Source organism: Osmerus mordax, chromosome 22, assembly GCF_038355195.1.
Source record: "Osmerus mordax isolate fOsmMor3 chromosome 22, fOsmMor3.pri, whole genome shotgun sequence".
Classification (NCBI taxonomy): Eukaryota; Metazoa; Chordata; class Actinopteri; order Osmeriformes; family Osmeridae; genus Osmerus; species Osmerus mordax.
The window spans coordinates 7,567,483-7,592,553 of NC_090071.1; the positions used below are offsets into that span (position 1 = coordinate 7,567,483).

Here is a 25,071-nt window from a genome sequence, read left to right on the forward strand (position 1 = left end):
CAATTTCAACCTCTACAAACTGCACCACCCAGTGTCACTAGCAACCTCCACACCAAGCCACCAATCTGTCCATCCATCCAGGCGACCGCCGCCCCACGCATGCTAATATGCCAAATCAATCCCACCCTATTAGAAACAATCCATGTTTGACCGTGCGGCCGTTCCAGCCATTAGACTGACACATGTTAAATCATACAACAATTGCAGAAAGGGTTTTTAATACAATTCCACCGAGGCGTTGCCATGCCAGCCTCCGTGGCTAAAAGGCTTCTCCTCTCATCCCATTTTCCTTCCCCACTGTCTCTTAATTGTAGCATTTCTCATTTCCACTAATGCAGAGTGATCTGGTTATAGGGGACAGCGGGATGTCTAACCCTGCAGTATGAGGCATGGTCAGGCCTCGGACTGGGGAGGGGGGGGGGGACAAACAGGCCACTCTCTATGACTCCCCCTTCTTGTTTCCATCTCCTATCTCCCCTATCTGTGTCTGTGTATTTCTCAAGAGAAATACACAGACACATCACAACATCCCGTGTGTACCTGCTCAGTCAGAGCGAAATAGGCTGGTATTTCCCCACTGTTGACACACAAACATAAAGACATTGGATACTCAAACAACCTGGAAGCGGTGAGCTCTTTAAATCTCCCCATCCAAACCAGAGGGGCAGCGGGTGAAGACTGTGATCCCGAGGTGTGATCTGTCAGCCAGACCCAGCCAGACGAGCTGGCTAGTCAGCTTAGGAAACTGAAGAGCCGTTAAGACCACGCTGATGATGTCTTCAAAGACTGATAAACGCCGAGGAGGGAGGGAGGGAGGGAGGGAGGGAGGGAGGGAGGGAGGGAGGGAGGGAGGGAGGGAGGGAGGGAGGGAGGGAGGGAGGGAGGGAGGGAGGGAGGGAGGGAGGGAGGGAGGGAGGGAGGGAGGGAGGGAGGGAGAGTGACAGAGAGAGAGAGAGAGAGAGAGAGAGAGAGAGAGAGAGAGAGAGAGAGAGAGAGAGAGAGCGTGTAGTTTCACTCTAACCAGTAGGGGGAGACATTTTTCTTTCCAATTTCAGGGCCCACATCAACAATGAGTTTCAACGTGGTGTTGAGCATTGACCGCCACAGTGACTGCAAGGAGAAGAGCTTAAGGAGGGTTGATATCTGTGATGGATGAAGTCCTATACTGACTCTCTGTAGTCAACCTTGGTTTGACAAATACACCGTTTATTTTTTGAAGTGGCCTTTAAAGATAATGACCCCGGCACAGTAGACCTCTACTTATACACTCCCACGCAGAAAAGGCCATTTCAACTATCAATTACGTTTCAAATGTTACAGAGAGGAGGGGTGCTGTTGGGAGTCAAAGTGGAGCTACTCAAACAGACTGAGACTTGGAGGGTGGAGTTGGCCTTTAACTATTTGTCTCTGCACGTTCCGAGGCTTTTCTCCACGAGAGCAATGTGTGCGTCTGCGTGTGTGTACCTGTGCCACTGTGTGCCTATGAGATATATGTCAGTCAGGAATGGGGTCGGTCAGGCAGGGAGATGGAAGTGAGTGTGTGTGTGTGTATATGTGTGTGTGCGTGGGTCTAAACAGGGGGAAACCCTCGTATCTAAGGGGCTAGTTAGAGAGAGGCAATTCATACTCGCCGTCACCCAGAGACAGGAGGAACGATGCCTGGGCATGCCATGACACACACACACTCCATGTCTCTCACACACACACACACACACACACAGTACAGGAGTGCGTCTCAGCCCACCATGTCGCGAGCATGCTGGCAGGACAACAAAGATCAGATGTTCAGATCAGCCATAAAAGGCTTTGTGTTCTGCTTGTCTTCTTTGGCTTTGGTGAATTGTGTGTGTGTGTGTGTGTGTGTGTTCTCACATCACCACCCAAGATGTACTACCAAGCAAAGGTTCACTTATTGACACATTTTATTTTCAGATTCCTGTAAGGTACACAGTAGAATACTGCACCACACTTTACAGAGAGCCCACAACATACTGCACCAGAACACCAAACTATTTCACCTCCATCCAATTTCGATCTACTAGACCCCATTGCAGTATTGTCTCTATGGAAAAATTGGTCCAAAGAGATTAGCCTGATAGAAATTCCACAGAAATCGTTTTTTTCTTTCTACTATGTCTCCTGCTTCAAAGACATTCTGATGCCACCTGCTCACAACTGTTGAGCAATGCGAAGATGGCTCCTATTTATGTGATTCATCGCGCCTGAAAGGCCGCGGCCGCAAGAAAAAGAGGCCTGCGACATTCGATAGGCCCGCCAAGCTAGTCGGCCACTGGTGAGTCACTGTCTGTGGCTTGGACTCAGCCCTCTGCGTGGCCACAAAAGAGCCCAAAGATTCCCTTTGGTGACACGGTGCAGTCGACGACAACAAAGTATTCCTGGGCATCAGAGAGCATGCCTTCAATGGGCTGTTTTGTTTAGATTCTCAGTGTACTGTAACCCTGTCACATTTGAATGAGGTTCTCTGATGAGACACAATCCACTTGACTGTGTGTAAGTCGTTCTTTTACAAAGGGGCCCATTCAAATCTATATTTAAGTAACCTTGTAACATGTTTTGTTGTCCGGCTATTCTATGAAACAGGCTTTGGGAGAGCGTAATCACATCTTAATGATGTACTTAAAATGGAGGCTGTTTAACTTTAGCCCAAAACTGGAGCTGAGAAGTCTGATTGAGTTAGCTTAACAGGACTGTCTGTGTCACAAGCTACAGACCGCAGAGGAAAACAGTCAGCATCAGCTTGTTTGGATGCAATAAGGAGATTTACTTCCATCAAGTCTATCATTAACACACATGAGGCCATGTGCTGACTCGTCTGTATATAGGGGAACAGTGTGGACATTAAATCCCTCTTTCAGTTCAGTAAATCACAGGATAAGTGGAGAGGATAACGTCCATACTAACTTGCAAAAATACTTTACACAATTCAGCCCTAATGCCAAAATATGTTGACACTGATATTCGAAACATGACATTGTTCTAACTAGCTACTGCTTATGATGGTTCCAAGGGGGATATCATTTCGAAACGTTCCAAATGTATTCCATATCAAAGGATTTAAAAGCAACAGGCAGAGCCTAGTTCGCATATTTGGTAATCTCAGAAGGAGGTTGTACAACAGCAGAAGTATTTGTCAGGCAGCGCACCTTATTAGTTTTGGAGAGGTAGAGAAAGAGAGAGAGAGGGAAGGAAGGAAGGATGAGGAAGGAGAGAGAAGGACGGTGAGAGGTAGAGAGACAGGCAGCGAGAGAAAGACCAAAACGAAGCGAGGGAGAAAGGGTGGAAGAGAGAGAAAGGAAGGAAGGCCGAGAGACAGAAAAGGAAAAAGCAAAGACGATGGACGGAAAACAGCTTCATTATCGCACGGCCCCAGCAGTGCGGCCCGGTCCAAACACAACACACAGTCTGGCAGCAGAGTTCCAGCTGACTGGGGCTGGAGGTCCGTTTACTAATGCCCTCCATGCCTGGCAGGAGAGCTACCACTGGAGACAGACCAACTGGCCATTTGGAGAAGAGATTTAATCTAAAAACCAGAGAGATCAAGCAACAACCAAAAAATGACAGAGAAGAGAACAACGAAGCATATGTCTAAAAGGGGCCCACAAAAACACACTCAAACACTGACTGGCAGACAGCCCTAAGTTAGCGCAAGACTGAGGTGTAACTAGAATGAAAGCTTCTTTGCTTTTCTTTGCCCCCCCCCCAGTCCGTCCGTCCTGACTGGAGGAGGGCTGCTGGAGTGAAGTCACTGTGAATGAGTGGGCTCAGTATACCTGTCTCCTGTGATCTGTAGAGTAAACTCACAGGCTTAAGGGGTAGAAATCGGGGAGTGGGTGGGGGAGGGGGGAGGGAGGGGTAGAGGCTTGGCCAAAGTGTGTGTGTGTGTGCGTGCGCGACCCTTCTCGCTCTGTACTAGTCAGACCGTGCGTGGTGTTTACCGGCCTTTCCCCCCTCTCCACACGCCGAGAACAGGACCAGGGACACCAGGGAGCAGCAGCCTCTGACCTGTAGTGCTCGGGGGGAAGAAAAAACACTGTCTGGGTGGTGGGGGACGGCGGGATCAGGGGTCCTCGGTTTCAATAAAGGAGGCATTGTTTCCGAGCGGCAAACACAGTCAGCTGCGCTGAGGTGTTGTGGGAGTGTGTCCTGGCTCGAGTTTGACGGCGGGCCGGGGGGAGGGGGCGGGGGGGGGGGGGTGCAGGAAGGGGGCGGGGGAGTTACACACAGTAGCGAGTGGCGTTGATTTTGGTACTAATGCCTTCCGTTAAGTAGGATCAAGGAGACCAGTCTCAGTTGAGATAGAGAGAGCAGACCGGCTCCTCTAACAGAAACAGTCATGGTTCACCTCAACCCTGACCTTGGGCACACACTCTGCTGGACGTGCTCGGACACATTGCACAGCTTGTACTTTGACTGCCTTCCCAAAGTTTACGCAAGGTCACATGCCGTCATTGAGGTCACTTCAAAGAGTCGCCGTAGACCAAATTCGGCTACAGACGACAGCTTTCAGACAGTGGTCCGACTGACAGGCCGCAGTTCCGACCTTCAATTATACAAACGGTAATGCACTCCACTCTGAGGGAGGAGGAGAGCGGAGAGGAGAGGAGCGGAGCGGAACACTGATTACAGGAGTGTGTCTCCTCTCTCGCCGTGCCCAGACAAGGAGCTTGGTATCTATCGAAGGTCTCTGGACAAACTCAGACAACCTCTCTGCCCTTATCTGGGAGTGCTTCCTGCCAAACAACAAACAAACAAAACCCGTTCCAGTTCTCCGACTCCCTCCTACCTACCCCCCCCCCCCTCCCCACACACACACACCGCTGAGGAACATGACTTGTGGTTCTGTTGTTGCCCCCCCCCTCACAAGTAGGCTAGTCACATGCTATCCTTGGAATGATGTCTTATTCAACACTAAGGGCAGAGAGGCAATGGGCCACTCAGTGTAGCTATTCCAAACAGCCATGTGGACAAAGAATAGAACATGGAGGGAATAGAACATTAGACCAGAGACCTGGAGACCCTGAGCAGAAACCAGCCTAGACTCGACGCAGCCAGGAGGGACATATTCTTGTCTGGTTTCCTCTCTTATTGTCTCCCTTTCTCGCTCTCTCTCTCGCTTCTCTCTCTCTTCCTCCATCCCTCTCTCACCCTTCGCCCTCCCCCTTCCATCTCCGCTCCCATGGAGGTTACAAAATCAATATTTGAGGAGCCGCTGTAGTCCGCTCCCCTTCAAAGGTCTGGGGGCAGAGCAGGGAAGTCGGCCTTTAATATGCTGTTGAGGAAGAGGGGCTCAACAAAGTGGAACACAAGTATTACTAAGGAGAGGGAGCGTGCATGTTTGCGTGTGTGTGTGTGTGTGTGTGGAGGGTGGGGGGGGAGATGTGTGTGTGTGGAGGGTGGGGGGGGAGATGTGTGTGTGTGTGGAGGGTGGGGAGATTTGTGTGTGTGTGGAGGGTGGGGGGGAGATGTGTGTGTGTGTGCGTGTGCATGGGAGCCCCAGTGTACGTGCGTGCCACTCCTGGCGTGCGTTGGCGAGCGAGCGGCTCCGAGCCGACACGCGTCCCCTGCGTGCCAGAAGCTTCAGGGAACGATACAGACCTTCCACAGTTTTAAGAGCAGAAGTGAAATAATAACGGTCATAATAAACCTTTCATTGGGTTTCAAAGGCAGCTCTGTGTGAGGCTGCCGAGGGCTCTCCTCCAGCCTCACAGGGGGACTAGCCACTACTGAGGGGAGAGAGCCTCAGGTAGGCTGGACTGAAAGGCTGCTCAGATGAATATTACCTGCAGTTATTGAATACATCTGAGAAAATTAGCAGTGATTACCTTATTGTTGAGTCCATTCGACTCTGATGTCCAGTATTCTTTAGTGGCGATTAAGGGGAGGACATTACCGTAGGTAAGTGGTCAATAAAACTCGATATCAAACTTTTGAATAAAACTTGGTGTCCTGTTAGTCTAATTGTCTCCTGAGCTGTAAATCTTTGTTAAGTGAGTTTACGTGAAAAGTTCAAATCACATGACTGAAAGATTTGAAACGCAGCCCCTCGACACAGAGTAGAGCTTTTCAGAGCCAGATCCCCCACACAAACCCCCAAAAACAACTATTCCGTTTCAGCCCATCAATCAGCAAATCTACACAGGACAGCCTATAAGAAACCGGTGGCCTCGCAGTAATTGGCCAATCATATCCGCCTGTCACTCTAACCGGATGCTCTAACGATATAGAAGGGCAATTATGTCATTATATCTGCCATGTAGCCCTCTCTCCAGCCGGGGGGTTGAGTGGAAAAGAAGAGGGGAGGGGGAGGAAACTGAGGTAGGGAGAGGGAGACAGTGGACATGGTGTTAGTGGATGTTCAGTGCTCCACTGGCTAGACCATAATCCCCACTGACTCCTTCATAACTTAGGAAATACCCCAGTAGCCTCTCTGACAGGGTTATACAATGACCGATCAGAACGCAGAGAAAATGTATTACTAAATGGACTGTGTTTCCTCCTTAATCCTCCACCAAAAAGTTGGACCCCCCCCCCCCCACGACCCCCGCAAAACTATCCAGGAGAGTTTTCTATTATTTAAAGAGATCACTGAAAAACTATTTTGTAAAACAAGCTCTCCAGTTTCATGAAGATGTGTGTGTGCCAGTGAATGCATGTTGGGCTGTGCTCTCATAAGATTGGTATTACTGGGAACCTCTGTCCTCCGTTCTGGCAGCCCACGGGGAATAATACTAAATAATAAAATACTTAACATTAATTTAAATGTATTAAATGAGTTTCATATATTGTCATTAAATTCATCTTTTTGTACACAACTGGAAGTGTTCAATGTTTGTACTTATACTTTATAAGTAACAAATATTTTTTTCCCATGGGAGATACTGTCTGTAGGATTTTGTTTTTTTGACGACATCAGCAACATAGTATTTGCCCCAGGTCTGATGTGACTTGAGTTGTGACCCAGTGTGTGATGATAACAGTGTTATCCACTTACTCAGGCCTTACATATTCCCACACTTAACAAACGGCAGTTCTCTCCACCCGGCTGAATATGATGTAGGGTTCTGAGGAGGGAGGATGGTAAAATGGTCCTCACAGCAGAGTTGCAGTTTAGAAGGTGCACAATCCAATCTAGTATCCAGGCTGGCCTGAAGTCAGTAGCTTGAGGCCATGAATCTCCATTTCAAACGTACACTCTGGAGACAAACAATGTAAAGTGCTGACAAGTGGGTGTATTTTTAGGTCTCATCTCTGACTCAAATGTAGTGGGTGAATGGGTGGATTGTGAGTGTGTGTGTGTGTGTGTGTGTGTGTGTGTGTGTGTGTGTGTGTGTGTGTGTGTGTGTGTGTGTGTGTGTGTGTGTGTGTGTGTGTGTGTGTGTGTGTGTGTGTGTGAGGGTGTGTGGGTGTGTGTGTGTGTGCTTCTTACTCCTGCGGTCTGAACCATACACACACTGCTACCCACAGTCATGTCAAAGTGGCACACAAGGCTAAAGACAGCTCCTGTGTTGACATGACTGTGTGAACAGAACTTCAAGAGCCATCTGCACCTACACACACACACCTACACACACACACACACACCTAAACACACACACACACCTACACACACCCACACCTACTCACACATACACACACCTACTCACACACACCTACACACGCACACACCTACACACACCTACTCACACACACACCTACACACACACAGACACAAACACACACACTGTGCCAAGTGGTGCCATGACCACCAGCTACTCTGAAAGAAAAATATTACAATGCAATTACATTTCGGAGGCCATGGTAATTTTAACATATCCTTTGTCCTGTAAACTTGGAATGTTATCTAATTATCTTTGTTAAAAGAGTTTTGTTCTCATATGTATGTAAATAAAGAATGAATAGTGGTGTTTTAGTTTTCATTTGGATAGAAAGTCAAATGTCTGTCAGAAAGGGATTTGGGGGACAGAATGTTGCATCTATTTCAGAAGGGTATTGACTCTGAATAATCCTACTTCTCTCTAAATCCTCATCCTCCGACACTTCAAAGGCTGTAGAGAGACTTTCAAAAGAGTCTGGCTGCCTCCCAACTTTCTCTCCATCTCTCTCGTTCTCTCTCTCTCTCTCTCTCTTTCTCTCCATGTCCTCCCCTGGATCAACTGTTCAGCCATGAATCACAAAGCCAAGACCAATTCTGTGGGAAATCTCGAGGAGTCCGAAACACACACACACACACACCTCTTGTAAGAGGCCACAACAAAGGAGGAGGCACTGCCACAGACCGGAGGGACAAAGAGCAGCAGCCAAATGAAAGATCCTGAGTTTACACAAAGGAACAGAGAGAGAGAGAGAGAGAGAGAGAGAGAGAGAGAGAGAGAGAGAGAGAGAGAGAGAGAGAGAGAGAGAGAGAGAGAGAGAGAGAGGCTTCAGAAATGGTTTGTATGAAAGTTTGTGTGGTCATCAGAACTTTGATCAGTATTTACCCAACTTCTCCTGGAGACAGGCAGATCTCATATGGTTTGCCATTGATTAATTGACACATTTGCATAATTCCCCTTGAAATCATTATATTAAGTTTGTGGTTTTTGAGCAAGCGTTGGCGAAATATTGAAAACGCAAATAAGACTTTTGTTAAAACACAACTCTTAATTGCTTTGATGAGGCTACATCAATTGCACACTTACAATAAATGGTGTAATTTAGCGTGCGCACAAGGTGCTTCAGCCAACCAGCACCACTCTGTTCCATCGAAACAGGTCAAAGGGCAAAGTACAAAGAGAAAGGAGCAACATTTCGATATTCAGTTTAGCACCAAAGTGCCCATTACATCTCTGAAACCCTACAGGTGTTGTGCTACTTGTTCATGTTCAAGAGCAACAAAAAGCTCTGGTGGATTTTCAGCGCTCACAAAGAGAGTTGCGCACATCAGGCATCTCCATCGCCCACTTTGCTGAATGAAGTACTGCTACGGTGGAGTGGTGCTGGTGAGAACATGCTAAATGGGCTCATGTAAGGGGAGGGGGGGCTTTATAAAAGGGGGAAGATGGGATCTGTCACTAACCAACCCTAAATACCTAAGGTAAAAATATATACTGAGGTTGTTTATCCATGTGACACACTAAATAACAGGCTTTAAGCGACAAGTGAGTCAGAGTCAACCTGTTTTGAAGCTGTATAACATGCTGGTTAAACCGTGATAAAGCAGTTACTTTGTGGGTGTTATCTCCCACCAACCATAACCCTAACCCTGCTTTCAGCTGACACGCCCAAACTGACATCAACACACCAAAAAGAATATAATAAGGAAAACTATCAAAAGAAAAAGCCAGACTTGAAAAGTAACCTACAGCAGAAGATATTTTTCTAAAAGGGGAGAGACATGAAAAGAGTCCCATCCACAACTTTTTATTCCCCGACCACGGCGAGCAGCCAAAATGTGACAGATATAGTCACTTTTACTGGAAGAGAACATCATGCTACTGTACTAACCAACCACATCACCGATGAGTCACTCACACAACTACTGGAGCAACCAATTAAATACAAATAAAACACGTTGGCAGCTATTAAAATGAGGCTCATATAACCTTAACATGCATAACCTTCAGAAAGAGTTCAGATTGGCTACATTTTCCTACAGTGTGCATATTTTCTGAAATGTTTGCATAATTGCAGGGTCGGGCGAGCTGAAATAAGCAAACAGTGACACTTAGCATTCCTGCTTTTGTTTTGTCTTTGGGCTCAGATCAGAATGGCATAGTTAGAAGGACTATACTACAGCTCCTGTTCACATTGTATATTTAGAAAAGGCAGACAGATTCTTTATGGTTTGAGGGAAAAGAGCGGTAACTGTCTCTACTGAAAAGATTGACTGATCGTGACTGAAAGAAAAGAGTTATTTCATTTTAGATGCAAATGGAAAAAATCCATATTTTAGAAAGCAAATATTTTAAAAGACACTGGAGAATGCCGTGTCCATGCTTTAAAATAAATTCAAGGACAAACAGCAGCTCTCTCAGGAGTGTGAAGTATTGACAAATATTTTATGTTTTTATGGCAATGGAATAATATTCCAAGACTGCACTAGTGCAGCAACACAATTCCATTTAACATGGAGATGGGGAGGAGTGGGGGGGGGAGGTGTAAAGGTACATCCAAATAACCTGGGAAAATTGTACCAATCTCAGAGCTAATTCCCCTACCTGTGGCTTTCCTCTTTAGTGCCCAACCTGGATGACCAGATTCTGACATCCTGCACTCATTAGTCAACTGATGGTCCTCGCAAAACATAACGCTCCAATTAGAGCCAAGCAGGCACACAGGATGGATGACTAGCGCATTCTGTTTCCATCCCCTTCAGATCCACACCTAAGTGGACTGTGTTGAAATGCCCCCCAGTCATTACCTATGTGCACTCTCAAGCAGATGTCCACAAACACGAACTATGTCACATTAAATACTTCACCTACGGAATCAGGCTAGCAAGTTAACAGGGCTCTTTGTAGGCTTAATGGAAGCCTAATGAATAGCACAAGGCTACATGTGGTTAGCTCTTGCTAATGACAACAAGAACACAAGAAGAAGGGAAGAAAAGAACAATCCTTTAATCATCTCAAACAATGTGAACAAACACAAACACGTGCATGGAGCGATGTAACACACACAAACACACACACACACACATGCCAGGGTGACCACTGGAGAAATGTTTTTTGTCCCCTCCTCATGCTGTCCCTCCTCCCAGGGCAGCCAGGAGTAGTGGGCAGCCACAGCAGTGTCCGAGGGCCAAGTCCAAGTGCTCGCCACATGTCCTGACCAGGGACATGGGAAGGAGAGCGATCTGTTCTGCATTTTTTGTCATTGGGGTTCTTTGCGGAGGGAATCCATGTAAGCGGGGAGAACTTGCAAACTCCATGCAGAAAGGCCTGGAAGATAATACCCAGGACCTTCATGCTGCAAGGCAACTTTGATAGATACATGACTGCATGATATAACCAGGGGGGAATAGCTTTATGCATAAACATAGGATGAAGCCACATGAGTCGACAAAAGTACACATGTGGAATAAATCTAACAAAATGTACCCAGTTCCAGTCATCTCAATGAGAATCATCTGGCTTTTGTGTGGTCTCATCAGTCATGAGAAAGAATCACCCAGGAGCCATTCAAGTACTTCACTGTTGCTACGTACAGTTAATTGAGACTTCCAACCACATCCTCCATCGAGGTCCTATGCTGGGAATGTAAATCTGTGGTCTGAACACCCTGGATTGCAGAGCCACGTCAAGAGAGAGGGGGAGAGAGAGAGAGAGAGAGAGAGAGAGAGAGAGAGAGAGAGAGAGAGAGAGAGAGAGAGAGAGAGAGAGAGAGAGAGAGAGAGAAGAGGAAAGGAAAGAGGAAGAGGAAGAGGAAGAGGAAGAGGAAGAGGAAGAAGTCGTAGAAAGAAGGCAGAGAGAGACACCATACCACCCACATGGCATTGTCCTCTGACATTGACACTTTTATAGAGCCTCAGCAATTAGTCAAGTCGTCCATCTGTGATAGGTCGAATATCAAGTGTGGAAACATATGTATGGAAAGCACGGAGGGACAGAAAACTGTGGCACAGAGGATTCCTAAATCCAAAGGGTGGGACAAAGAAATTGTTACGTTGGTCAAGTGGGGACATGAAAGAAATACAAGTCATGCATATAACGTGCCTTTTATCAACTACGGAGTGTTCATTGACGTTGAATTAATGAGGGACAATTGTTCCTTTATCCCTCTTGTCTAATGGAGAGGGACGCCTTAAGTTTTTCTTATTTAAATTCTCATGCCATGCTCTTGAGGGAGGGGAGGAGGACCAGTATCAGCCCAAATTCCAAACCCAAGCATGTGGCGATAAGGAATAAAAATCTCTTGAGAAATCAACTGCTGGCCGACCATGATATTTTGCATGCCATTTCATTCATTTAGCAGTTCTCTCAAGTAACATACAAACAGTAACTACATCCCAACATTAGAAAAAGGACAGGGGTTTTAGGTCGGCTGGGAATCTTCTTGAGCCTGAGAGTGGCAGGTGATGCGTGCGTGGCCCTGTAGCGTGCAGGAATAGATGCAAGGAGGAGAGAAAGAACAAAACAAGGCGAGAGAGAGAGAGGTGGGGGCAAAGGGTGGAGAACAGTCGGCTTTACGGGGGTAGGCTGTTAACAATCGTTGGGCTGCACTCTAATTTTGAAAGACAACAGGCGAGCATGTACACCGTGTTGTGCGCTAACGCGACAGGCAGGGAAGAAACTCGAGTTGAAAAGGGGGCGGGCTAATGTGGCCATTTGTTACGTGCAAGCCCTTCAATTAGGCCTCTTTATTTGATACAGCTGGAGCCGGTGGGTGATTCAGCGCCCCTTCAAGTGCTCCAGAGCGACGGACTAAAAGAGAGAGAGAGCGAGCGAGAGAGAGAGAGAGAGAGAGAGAGAGAGAGAGAGAGAGAGAGAGAGAGAGAGAGAGACAGAGACAGAGACAGAGACAGAGACAGAGAGAGAGAGAGAGAGAGAGAGAGAGAGAGAGAGAGAGAGAGAGAGAGAGAGAGAGAGAGAGAGAGAGAGAGAGAGAGAGAGAGAGAGAGAGAGAGAGAGAGAGAGAGAGAGAGAGAGAGAGAGAGAGAGAGAGAGAGAGAAAGAGACTTTAGAAGACGTCAACAGGCGAGACAGACCACAATCTCAAACACTCAGGAGACACTGGCGAATAAAAGCAGCCTGTAAAACGCTACTCAGTGCAGTTGTAGTAAAGCTTTACAAAAGCACAAATCTCGAAAGACTTGATGCATAATGCATTAAAGAAGAACAGCTGCTTTCACGCTGGGTGCTTATCTGCTGGTAAAACTGTTGAATGGGTGGTGTTAGTGGGGCTCCAAAAATGTCTGTGGTCGATGTTTACCACCACATGTTGCTTTCACGTCTCACTGCTCTACCCCAACATATCAAAATCTCATCCCACGCTCAACCTGAGGGACTTTGATGTAATTCCTCAGTCAACAGATATCTAGGCAGCGTCGTGAAAAAACGGCAACAACAAAAAAAGAAGGGGGGAAGTGGAATATTGTAAAGCAGTTGGCCTTTTTGGTTTCAACCTTCTTTTTTGGCTTCTTATTTCGGGAGTTCCATTAGAAAGCGGGTCCCCTGAGTGTGTGTTTGTCTTTCATCTCAGGTTGTAAAGCCCCTCCGCATCGTCCTGGCACAATGCACAAATATGCTGCCTGCTGAGAGGTGCTCCGGGGGAGTTCTCTCTGCCCTCGCTCAGGTTTGTCTTCCATCCATGGCAACCGACCCGCAACATCCCAGCACCCCGCAGGGCCGGAGTCGAACGCCGAACGGGGGTCGGCTCCGAGTCAGACGGTGGGACGACTGAGAAATGTGCTCTGACGTCCTAGATTAGAACAGGAGGCTTAAAAAAGACGAGAACAAACGTCTGCCAGATATGATTAGGAGAGAAGACGAAGGCCAACAGTTACGATATCCTTCTGGGACACAGGAATGTCATCAGGATACTGATACTCCCAATCAGAGATCGTTTAGCCTGAGAGCCTGTTTAAGTTCACCACAGAGTCAGGATGTAGACCGAGCGTCCTGCTATACTAGAATTCCTCTTCAATTAAGAATTTCCATTGAAAAGCAAAGGAATTACAGAACCACCCTTAAGGCGACATATTCTACATCATCCTGGTTTCACTTCTACCTGGTGCCTGTTCACTTCCTGGTGTCTACTAATTTTAGAGAAAGCTTTGCAGCTTTCACTTCCCCTTCCAAAGTGTGGGTGTCCAGTTCACTTTCCTCTCTGGTAGAGACAGACAGGTCAGGTTTATGTAACTGCTAGCTGGACTCTGCAGACCTGGTGCCTCCCTCAGTATCTCCATGTCATATTGCACCCAGTTGACAGAGCACAGCAGTCAACAGCTGAAACAGAGCCACACGGCTCTGTCTCACACACACACACACACAGCACACACACAGCACACACACACATTACACACACAGCACACACTGCATGAGAAAGAGGGAAAGCGCCAAACCATTTCTTACACTCTGTAGCCTCATATGACAGGCTTAAGAAAAGGACACTTTGATTGCGAAACTTATTGGAAAGAACCCATGATTGGCATTTCAGTGAAGGGTTAGAGGTCACTACACATGCATGTCTTAGAGAAGGACTGTTGCCCGAGTTACAAAAGCTCCTAACAACCTTAGCTATAAGGACATGACCTTTTTGCACAGTTGCTGTTAGTTTGCCTCTACTTTGTCACTGAAGTCCATATGCAGGTCCTGGACTAAGATACATTTTCACATGTTGCAACATCTGAAAGCAACTAAAAGATTTGACTGGGTTCTTCTGAAACTATAAACAGTGTTTATGCATAAGTAAGTGTATCTTTAAAGAGCGAGGGAGAGGCAGGGAGAGAGAGAGATAATTAAAGTGAATTGACTTAATGATATGGCTCTGTGCATGCAAGTCAGAAGTTGTGTTTTAAAGCCCATTACAGGCTGGTCTCATTGCAATGAATACAATTTGAAACACGGAGCAGGATAAGCAGACAGAGAGACAAGAAGCATGTCGCTGCCTGTTTGTCGACACAACTGTCAATCACCATTAAGGAGATGAGCGATGGAGAGGAGTCGGAGACCTGGGGGAACGGGGTCAAGCTCATGAGGAATTTGGGGAGTGAGCCTCAGCCCCAACCCCAAGGTGGCCACTTGGACTACAGAGGAGTCCACATACAGGCAACTGAGAAGCAGCACCCAACGTTTCTGATCTAACAGCCTAATGGGTCAAGCCCCTGGATTGTTTCTGCAAAGGGTCTAAAATGTCTAATCTCAGGTGGCCCCATTACATTTCCTGGTAGACATCCTCCCCACGAAGGCCTCTCGAGTCTCCTTCTACTAGTCAACCTATCTAATCTCCTGATCTGGGTATCGTCGTAGGACTGGGGGAGGAGGAAGAGGAGGACAGAGCTGGCTCTGTTGGCTGTGCTTGATTTGTGCCAGGGCTTCACACACCGAAAATCAAATAACACATACACACACATACAGTACGAATTTACAGTCACAGATATAATATACACACACACACAACACTCACCTTGAAAAGCTGCCACATTCCGGGAGATGAGGAACTTCAAACTGGAGCTGGAGGTCTGGAGAAGGTTCTGGATGTCGCGTCGGGCCGCCACCTGATAGCGCTCCTCCATCTTCTTGGTGCAGCATGTTAGGTTCTTGGACATGCACACCTGAAGGTCCACACCTGGAATTTACAATACAGTTGTTCAGTATTTATTACTCTATGAGAAGCCAAATATGTCCTATTCCCAATTCTGAGTTGTTTGTGACAAAACCTGTTTCCATTTTCCCCAAAAATTTCGTGCTTCATTGAAATTGTAAAGTGAGTTCATTGAAATAGTAGCTGTATAGTTCTGTCTAGTTAGAAAACGTATATACTTGATAAATAAAATGCAGAGTTGCGCCTCAGGATCGGGAGAGGAACACAAAAGGATCTGGAGAGGAACAAAGGATCTGATGAGGAACACAAAGGTATCCCTTCTGTTTCTGCTCATAAGGCTGGACTACGTGCTCACCGTCCCCCCACTGAGGACGTCCACAAGTTCTAACAAGTTCGGAGGAACATGAACGTGAAAAGCAATGCAGATATGAGAGGAGATCCAAGCCAAAGTCGTTATCGCTTCACGGAGTGATGTCTCCATCTTTCCTCTACGTACGTGTTGAAGCAATTGACACACATAGGGGGACAATCCAAACAACTTGAAGGGAGGAAGAAGCCTCTAGAAAGCTCCACAGACGTGCTTGGGCAGGGTGTGAGGAACTGTTGCCAAAGACGCTAACAGCTGCCTATGTGGTAGTGTTTGGAGGTTTGCGCAGGATATGGCACGTGTGGAGAAATACCAATCCATCTAGATAAAGGCAGGAAAATGCCTGAGGTCCTGCTTTTTTCTACATGTTTCCCTGGAAGTATTTTCCCTTTATGACCACAGAAACTGTGTAGAGGATCATGCACTGAATCATGCTGTTTTGATCCTTAGTGGATCAATCAAGGCCAGGTTGAATTTCTTTCTTTGTGTTTTGGTTTGTTGAGCAAGCTGGTGAATGACGGCTGAAATAGTTCTTATTTGTAATATAACGTATCAGCATCATTTCCTCAGCAATTTTAGACAATTTGCTATTATACTTGGATTCTCTCAGGAAGTTTTCCAGGGCCGCTAGTAAGGGGCCAGATTGATCAAATCAAATTGAAATGTGCTTTGCTTAGAGTCCAACAGCTCTCATCTGTGTTGGGTAAAAAGGTAATTTAAAGTTAGACATTTTACGAGCCACTCAGACCACTGACTTTGCTGCTAACTGACTAAATAATACTGTGGCAAAGTAACCCTCACCCTAGGCCACAGGCTAAATTCCGAGACAACGGGTTGAAATCAAGCAAAACCTTATATGATACCAGAATATCTCCACAAAACTAGACATACCAGTGCACCCTACTTACTGCCCCACCGCACACAGTGCCTAGTTCCGATTGCCACATCATTAAGAACAAATGCCGATTTCAAAGTGTGACACTGAAGAGGGTCTCGCAGGGGGTTATTTCTGGGTTTAAGAGCTCCTCGGGGGTTTAGAGTCTGACCATGTCTGTCTTCTCAGAGTGGTACTTAAAGGGCAATGGGGTAAAAACAAAGCAGCTTGTGGAAGGCAACCCACAAAGTTCATGTGGTGTTTTATTCTCCACGTAAGAGAGGCTCTACTAGGTTCACAGAATGCTCCACTCTGCCCTTTGCCTCACATGGTCGGAAACACATCACAGACGCTTTTCACACTTTTAACCATTCGTTTTAACAATTTGAGGAAACACTGTTTCAGAGTGAAGAGTTTCATGTGCTTGTATATCTTAGGTAAAATGTATAAAGGATTTAAAAATACTGACACAGAGCCATAACAATGCATATACTGTATATTAGATTTTTATTTTATTTCAAAATGTAATAAGCCTCCCAAAAAGACCTGTTACAGTATTTTATGGAACTTATAAGACTGTCATCTTTATAGCTTTAGATGTGCTCACCAATACAGTCCACAATTTGTCATTCTCTCAGATCTGCTTCCTATTAGACAGAGTTCATTCTGCTTTCCAAACCAATCCTTTTTATCTCTCTTAGTGTTGCATCTTTGGTCATGTCCCACTGACAGATTTACAGTCAGTCAACCAGACATTCAAAAATACAACTTTGCTCAATGAAAATGTTGTGAAATACACCAACAGTGTAGTAGTGTCTGAGAATGAAATTGCACATCAGAAACTGCCAATCTGAATCTTAAAATGCATGTCATAGCTGCAATAGATGAAGTTTAAATCTTACTGTTTACCTAACATTACCAAGAATAATTACCATTTATCCCTGGACAAGCCACTTAGGGAGTGCTTTGCAGTCCATGAAAAGGCCAACAAATGTTTGTTTCTCTTCCCCTCAAACCACAGGGTATTCTAAACGGAGACACTGAGCCATAACAATATCCTAAACAACCTCTAACTAAAGGTGGATGGACATCCCTGCTGGCGAATGGCAGCTGTGTACACAAAGTTACATATTATCTTTTATGGCTGCTAATGTTATCTGGTCGAATGCAATGCCTTGCCCTTTATGCATAAGGTGGGGTACAAGAGTATAACAGACACCCACAAAACCCATCCACACAAGTGTGTTAATTAATCGATAGCTCTGTGTGATTCTGAGAAGACAGGTATGAACATTCAGAACATAAATGTATAACATCACAAACATGTCCACGTGCCTTTAGAATGTGATTTGATATTAAGTGACACATAGGCCTATATATTTTTTCCTCGATATGTAACCTTTTGGTATTCCTTTACCTTGATCAATACGATGGTAGAAATCTAATGTTTAAAGTGACACCACAAGTAGACTACATCACATGTTCTTTAAACTAAGCAACCAACCATTACAACAAATGCATTGCCCTGTTAGAGTTAGTGATTAGAAGTCGTATTTGAGGGTAATTTTATAGACGCGTCCTAAAGCCTTCCGTGCCACATTGATTTACTCAAGAGTCCCACGATCAGTCAGGCGAAGCCCGCACAGACAATGACTTATAACCCGCAGTTTATAAGACACTACAAAAAAAAAACACTACATTGAGATCCATCTTAAGCACCAGGTTAAGATGATAAATTGCATTTGCTGTAATTGTTTCATTTTTCTCCGACCACATGAAGATGACGTTCTATTTTCACAATTTACTGTAGGCTAAAATAACACTATAGCCTGTTACGTTGGAGGCTTCATACCTGTCCGTGGACTCTCCGGCAATGATTTCACTGGTCCAATTTGCCTCAGTTGAAAAACTTTACGCACTTCGTCGCAGTTTGTCGGATTTTCCAAACTTAATCCAATGTAGCAGGCAAATAATAGAAACAAGAAACAAATGAGCTCGTGTAGTCCCATTTTCGCGTGAGATGTTGTAGAACCTCGATTCTAAGAGGAAGGTTATGCCAGTTGTATCTATACGGTAATACACATCCTACTGTGTAGGCTAAACTACGAGCGGTCAGGTGAGTCGGCTCCACATTTCATTTAGCCACAGCAGAACCGCTCCTCTAAATAAAACTAGCCCTCCAGTGACATTGACTAGTGGAACCCGCAACTAACTTCAAGAAAGCGTGCTCCAAAACTTGGCGCAATAAGAGCTGTCAAAGAAGTGGGCGGACACCAATGGCTACCTGCAGTTGTCAACTACTGGTGAAACCGTAGCACAAACAGCTTGACTGTAGAGCCATCTCGTGGACAGGCGCATCCGTAGCCTCGTACAGCCAGAATGCCTCCTGCTTAAACAACCAATCTTTACTTGCGGATAGTATTAATAAATAAACGTTTATTAAAAGTTGACCTTGTCAAGTAATTGGAATTTGAGTAAGACAAGTCATCAACTCAAACTTCTAAGACAAATAGTAACCGAACATCAGAATTTGTCCAGCCTAGATGTGAATTCATCCTATATCCTTGCCATGAAGTGTTAACCCTTAAGAATATTCAATAGTATTGTTAAGTTGCTAAAGACTCGCCCCACCATACACTAAGATGGTGGCAACAGCGTAGGCTAAACACTGGCAGAACTTCTCACAGGACTGTCCTAGTAGCTTGGCAGATATAGCTACAGAACATAAGGTCCATCAACCAAAACGTTCTCATTTCAAGTCTGCAATTAATCATAGAATCAAAAAAACACGTTTTTATTAGAGACCACTTTATTTTAATCAATTCCACAAAATATCAGAGGAATTTATGATCAATTTAATGTTGCATTCCAAATTCTTGTCACTAAAGCATTCACTGGACAATACACATTTCGGTACAATATATTGACGACACTATATGGTCAACAGGTGATTCAATTTCCTCAATCCTACACAGGCCGGGACAAGTGCAATACCTCCAAAAGTACACAGCATTGCTACTCTTCCCAACCTGCGCAGAACAGGATCTGGCCATAACAGTTGTATGTCCGATGCAAGTTGCCCTCCTGGTCAGTTTTGCATGGATTTGCACAGCAAACATTGGTTAAAGCGGGATGCAAACCAGCAAAACTGACCAGAGACCAGGCTATGGTGAGGCTTGGTGTGGTGGATTATCACCAAACAAGACAGCGGAAAGCAGCTAGAAGTACTTCAAGTGCTCACATTGCAGTAGATTGGGGAAAATACTACCTGCACTATAAGCACTTTAGCACTGCTGAAACTTTTACTAGTCGACAGGTTTGTTGAGCTAGGAAATGCGGGTCGCTGCCAGTCCAGGGTGGTGAAGTGATGACAGGCATTTTGATGATAAATCAGGTACAACCCCCTTCCCCCCAGAGTTTTGAGGACAGCTGGAGAGCAAGCAGACCACCATCAGTTTTGCATAGATTTGCACAACTCATTTTTCTTGTAGTACAACTATGCAAAACTAGTAGAGAACTGCAAAAAAAAAAAAAAAAAAAACACTATATTCATCTGGTGCAAGTCACAGCCCCTTATGCCAGAAGGAGCACTTAGGGCAGTAGGTGCTAGTCTACTTCACTATCTGCACTAGATGCACCTTAGCACAAAGACGTACCAGTTCATATTGAATCACCAATACATGTCCATTAGAAACACCAACAAGTTAGCATTGTCATGGTATTGCTAGAAGTGCCTCCACTGCAGTAGGTATTCCATAGTACTACCTGCACTGTAAGCACTTTGACAATTCCATGACTTAAAGGTTCTTCAATTTCCCCCTCAGTAGCATCTTGTGGTGCTTTTTATGGGTATAAAACATCCAATCCCCAGTGCGTGTTGCCCGGTGTTCTGCAATGACAAAGAGAGGGGTCACAGATGAACATGGTCAACTACACAAGACAATTCAGGTAACAATTCAATGACGTTTTCAGTGAGTCACTTAAGGCACGTTAACACCGGTTTCGTGATTTTAAACACTTCATTATGGCGTATAAGATTGAAAGGTCATGAATTATTGGTTAACCATGAGGCCACTCGAAGAAAAAAACATGAATGAGTTGCGCAGCTTGAGGCCCGCGTTCTGTGTGTGCAGTGGGCGCGTGCGCTGTAGTCCACACTCGCTGTTGTTCACCCCTCCCCCACCGTCTGGATAACATGGCGCCGCTAAGTCCGCAAACATTAGCATTTCTTCTCAACACTACCCTGACTGCCTGCGCATTATTATATTTAAATACATAAATGTGTACATTACGTTGCTTGAGATGCAATAAAATGAGTAAAAGTGGGATCCGGTCTGGGCAATTTTTAAGAATTGTTCGTCCTACACAGTGCTAAAGCAACGCGGTAGCACTGTGCTTCATGGCTCTGGGTTAGCAAGCTCGCGCAAGATAGCTAGTCTCAAAACATGGAAAACTACACCTCGTTTAAGCTAGCTAACGTTGGCTAGTGAACATGTCAATTTTTAAACTAGTCAGTTTTGCTAAAATATACTTCAATTATAGCCAATTTGCACAACCCGGCAACGAATTAAGTCCATATTACATGTCACAAATTCACATTAGACAAGCTTGTTGTAGCTAGCAGGTGTAGACAACATTAACGTTGTGATCTTTCCCTGTTAGCTGACTGCTGACTAGCCAGTTGCCATGAAATAACTGCATGTATTACGAGTAACTTTGTTGGGCGAAAAAGGAACAACTAACTATTACATTACTATTGCTAGCATAAGTTGCGCGCTAGTACAAGTAGCTAGCAGGCTTGTTAGCTTTAATAGCATAGTTAGCTAGCTAAAGCGCGCGGCCTAAACCTGCCCCATGTGCTGCTGCTTTGTTCTGGGGGGCACTTTAACTCACACACCAATGCACACGAAAATGAGCAGGAAAATTATGTGTCGAACAAATAAACTTTAAGAATTATTTGATTTGCCTCAAACTGACTAAAAAATGCAATCGCCCAGAAACACATCTACCCGTATTTCTTGAGCGCTGCAGAAAACCACTGCGAGCGTGCTGCTTTTCAAATCTCCCTCATTCCCACGACTATGGAGGAGAGGGGCTGCCATGCGCCTCTCACGCTACACTGTTTTTATCACTAACCTACCTTTTCTAACAGTCAACTTCGATATCTTAATATATGTGTTTGACAAAAGAAAAAATACACAAAACGGGTTGATTCTTGCGAAAGGGTAAAAACACAACAAATAGACTTCCGTGCCAATAACATGCGCTTAGTAAGATACTCACCAGTGAAATCCACCATCTTCGCTCACTTGCCTGGACTTAACATTTACTGTTTCGTCTGAGAAAGAAATCTATCTAACTATCCAATCAACTTTTAACGCATGACAAAGGGAAAATAAACGGCGAAATAGAAAAATTAAATAGTTATTTTTGGCTATGGCTAGATTTCGGATATTATTGAGGAGTACGAAAGTGGCGCGAAGGCGTCCTGTTCCTAACCATGTGGGTGAATGAAGGGCGGCTCCCTCTGAACGTAAATATGAAGCTACAACCCCCAACTCCTTAATTAGCATACAAAAACTACGGTACTTCCGATCCTTACCGTCCACCAATCCAAAAGAGATAGTACAAAAGAATAGGAAAAAATGTTTTGAGGCACATTTAGTTGTCCTCCGTCCACCATACCCAAAGAAGGTTGTTTACGACAGTTATGATCTTTCAAATTAATTAATCAGTAAGTAGTTTGTAGAACATAAATTATCCCAAGTAGTAGTTAGCTGAATTGGCTGACGCAGTAAATCTGGTTTGTTCTTTTATTTTCTTTAATTATTTAGTTTTACCGTCAGTCAAATAAAGCATTGTAGAATGGTTTTGTGATGGTGTTGTCTTTTACTTTTAGGCCAACAACAATTCAATTATGCAACTCCCCCCCCCCCCCCCCTCTCATAGAACATAAACTTCTTCTTTAATAAACATGGTGATGGTAATACAGGTGATAGACAAAATGAGGGTAACAAAGTGATAGATAATTAGTGTGAAGTTAGCAAACTCTAAATAATTACATTCAAAAGCGTTTTACAGTTTGTTACATTCACTCTTAATAATTTATCTTTAGGAATTTTCATGTTGCACAACCCAACCTATATTTTCTATTTTTTTGTTTAGCTAAACATTTCTTGCTGTCAGTATTATCATAGAAATCTCCATAGAACTGTTAGGGGGACTAGACCAAACAGAGAACAGTTCATACAGGGAGGTGCCTCACCATAATACTGAAAGTCTCGTAGGGTGTAATGACATTTAAACAGGTCAGCTTGGATTTGTCTGTGCATCAAAAAGCATGAGAGAAGAAAGCTCAGGTGTGCACTTTGATTACGTATTTGCAACAGCGCTGGGAAGCAATACTGTATGTGAGTTGACCAGCAGAGGGAAGCAATAACCCGTTAACTGTACGAGATTTTTAATCTTGTGTGGTCTGCTACCTAGAAACATACAACCTCCTGAAATTGTTTTATTTTGTTAGGACGCACTTAAATATGCCAGCAACATTTTAGTCATACAACATGAAATCACAATTACGTAACTTGTTGCATTTACTAATGCTTGTTCAGTGGCTTCTCAATGTTTTTTTGTATTTTATTGTATTGATTACTGATTTAATGCAACACAATTTAGACTTGTTGTGACTTGTTGATGAATTGTGAACCCTTCTTTCCCAGCTGCTGAGAGAGTGCTGTTCGTGAATCGCTCTGTTGACCAGGTCATGGACTTGTAAGAGGTTACTTAGCCCCCCTCTCTCTCCCAACCTCCACACTCAGCCAATAGCAGAAGGACCAGTCCCTTTCCATGTGGCGGGAGGGAGGAGGACTTTTCAGGCCCCTCAGCCTCCCTTGGGTCAGATCCACTAAAGACTGTCCTTATTAGCCAACCCCCAGACCCATGCGTTTCCCAAACAATAGACCAAGTTTGCAGCCTTCATTTGCTAACATTAAAAGGGAAGGGTGTTCGCTACCATATTTTTGGGGAGATTGTAATTGGGAAAATTAAAAAAAATATTGTCTGTGATGTTTCATGATTTGTATTGACTTTCTGAATGTGTGATTTTGATGATAGTGTACCATGCTTTCTTAGAGTTCTTAGATACTTGTCTCGTGTATATAGTCTATGTACATATTACTTGTCATGCATATCTGTATACCATGTGTATATATGTATATATATAAATTCAAATGTGAGCATCTCAAACAAAGAAAAGCAGACATGAATTAAAGCAACATGTGACGCTTTAAATAATACAAAGGAGGTTTTCTTGGTAGGGTATTTTTCATACTTTCTTTGTTTTTACCTTCTGTCTAATTTGTATAATTCATCATGACTAAAAACAACTAAACTGAAGTGCCATAAGGGGAAGATATCATTTGTATTTCCTACAGTACCATGGTAATGGTAGTCTGCACAAAGCTGCTTCCGCTGATGCTACGCAACTTCTATTTGTCTCTTTCTCTAAAATGGCTGCACAGAGACAGACTCCTCCCACTCTAGGGGCCAGGAGCCTGGGGGTTCTGTTTTGTTCTGCCAGTAGAAGCAAGGCCACTATTGTCTATCCATGACCTGGGGGTCAACTGAACTCACCTCGACCTACCCTGGCCCATTCATCTGTGAAATCTTCGGAGGAGACAAAAACATCTCAAAAGACCTGGGATCACTTCTAGCCTGGGGGGGGGGGAGACATAAGAAGAGTAAGCAGGTCTTTTGCTGTTTCAGAATCAGGGTCTCTTTTCAATATATGTGTGTTTCCCTTATTTAAATGAGAGGTTCAAGCTGGTTAAGAGGGTGTAAAATCCATTATAAGAATCAATCCATGAATCAAGTGTTTAGTTTAAACTTTAAGTAAATTACCTGAGAAAGCACATTCAATAATATTGAATTGGGCTATATGCATAAGTTATTTTTTAGATTGCATGAAGCAGTAAAAAAAACATGCAGTTGAGAAAGATGACTTAATTGTACAATAATTTATATTTATATTATTTATTAATAACATTTTCTGAATACAATGAAGGATGGTGTTGGAATAGTTTATTTTGTCTTCATTTGAAACCAACATTCTCCTTCTATAAGAACTTTGAAGACAAGTTTCCCTAGTGGAGCTACCTCATGGAAGCTGACAGGTTGAAAATGTGAGGCATGATGTGGCTGGAGGAGCATGAAACGTGCTTGCACATGGTTGCCAGGTTTTGTACCACAAGAGAAACCTCTAGGCTCGATACCACAGGGCTGCCACATCTTGTGAGCACTGAACAGCATCAAAGACATGTCAGACCATACTGCCTTTTCCTACTTAAAATATCAGAACCATTCTATTTTGTCACATTTGACCAAATAATGTGAGTCATAGCAAAAATAAAAGTCATTGGTCGAGGTGATTGTGTTCAGTCTGTTGCTTTTGTTCCCAGTTGCCTTAATACAAAACAGAGGAGGTAATCAACGTAAATTGTTTTGCAGATATACATACACATTCAGTACAGATTATGAGCAGGCCTCTGTACATATACACAAAAACATG

At 44.4% G+C, this 25,071-nt stretch overlaps 1 protein-coding gene across 1 annotated transcript in view; it reads right to left on the minus strand.

The window, feature by feature from the left end:
• gpc5a (glypican 5a) overlaps nucleotides 1-18,696 on the minus strand; it is a 69,965-nt gene extending 51,269 nt beyond the window's left edge. The window contains 2 exon segments of the mRNA XM_067260374.1: nucleotides 15,127-15,288; nucleotides 18,358-18,696. Of these exon segments, the coding sequence (XP_067116475.1) occupies nucleotides 15,127-15,288; nucleotides 18,358-18,514 (319 nt within the window). The 5' untranslated portion in view covers nucleotides 18,515-18,696.
• Between the last annotated feature and the right edge of the window lie 6,375 nt (nucleotides 18,697-25,071).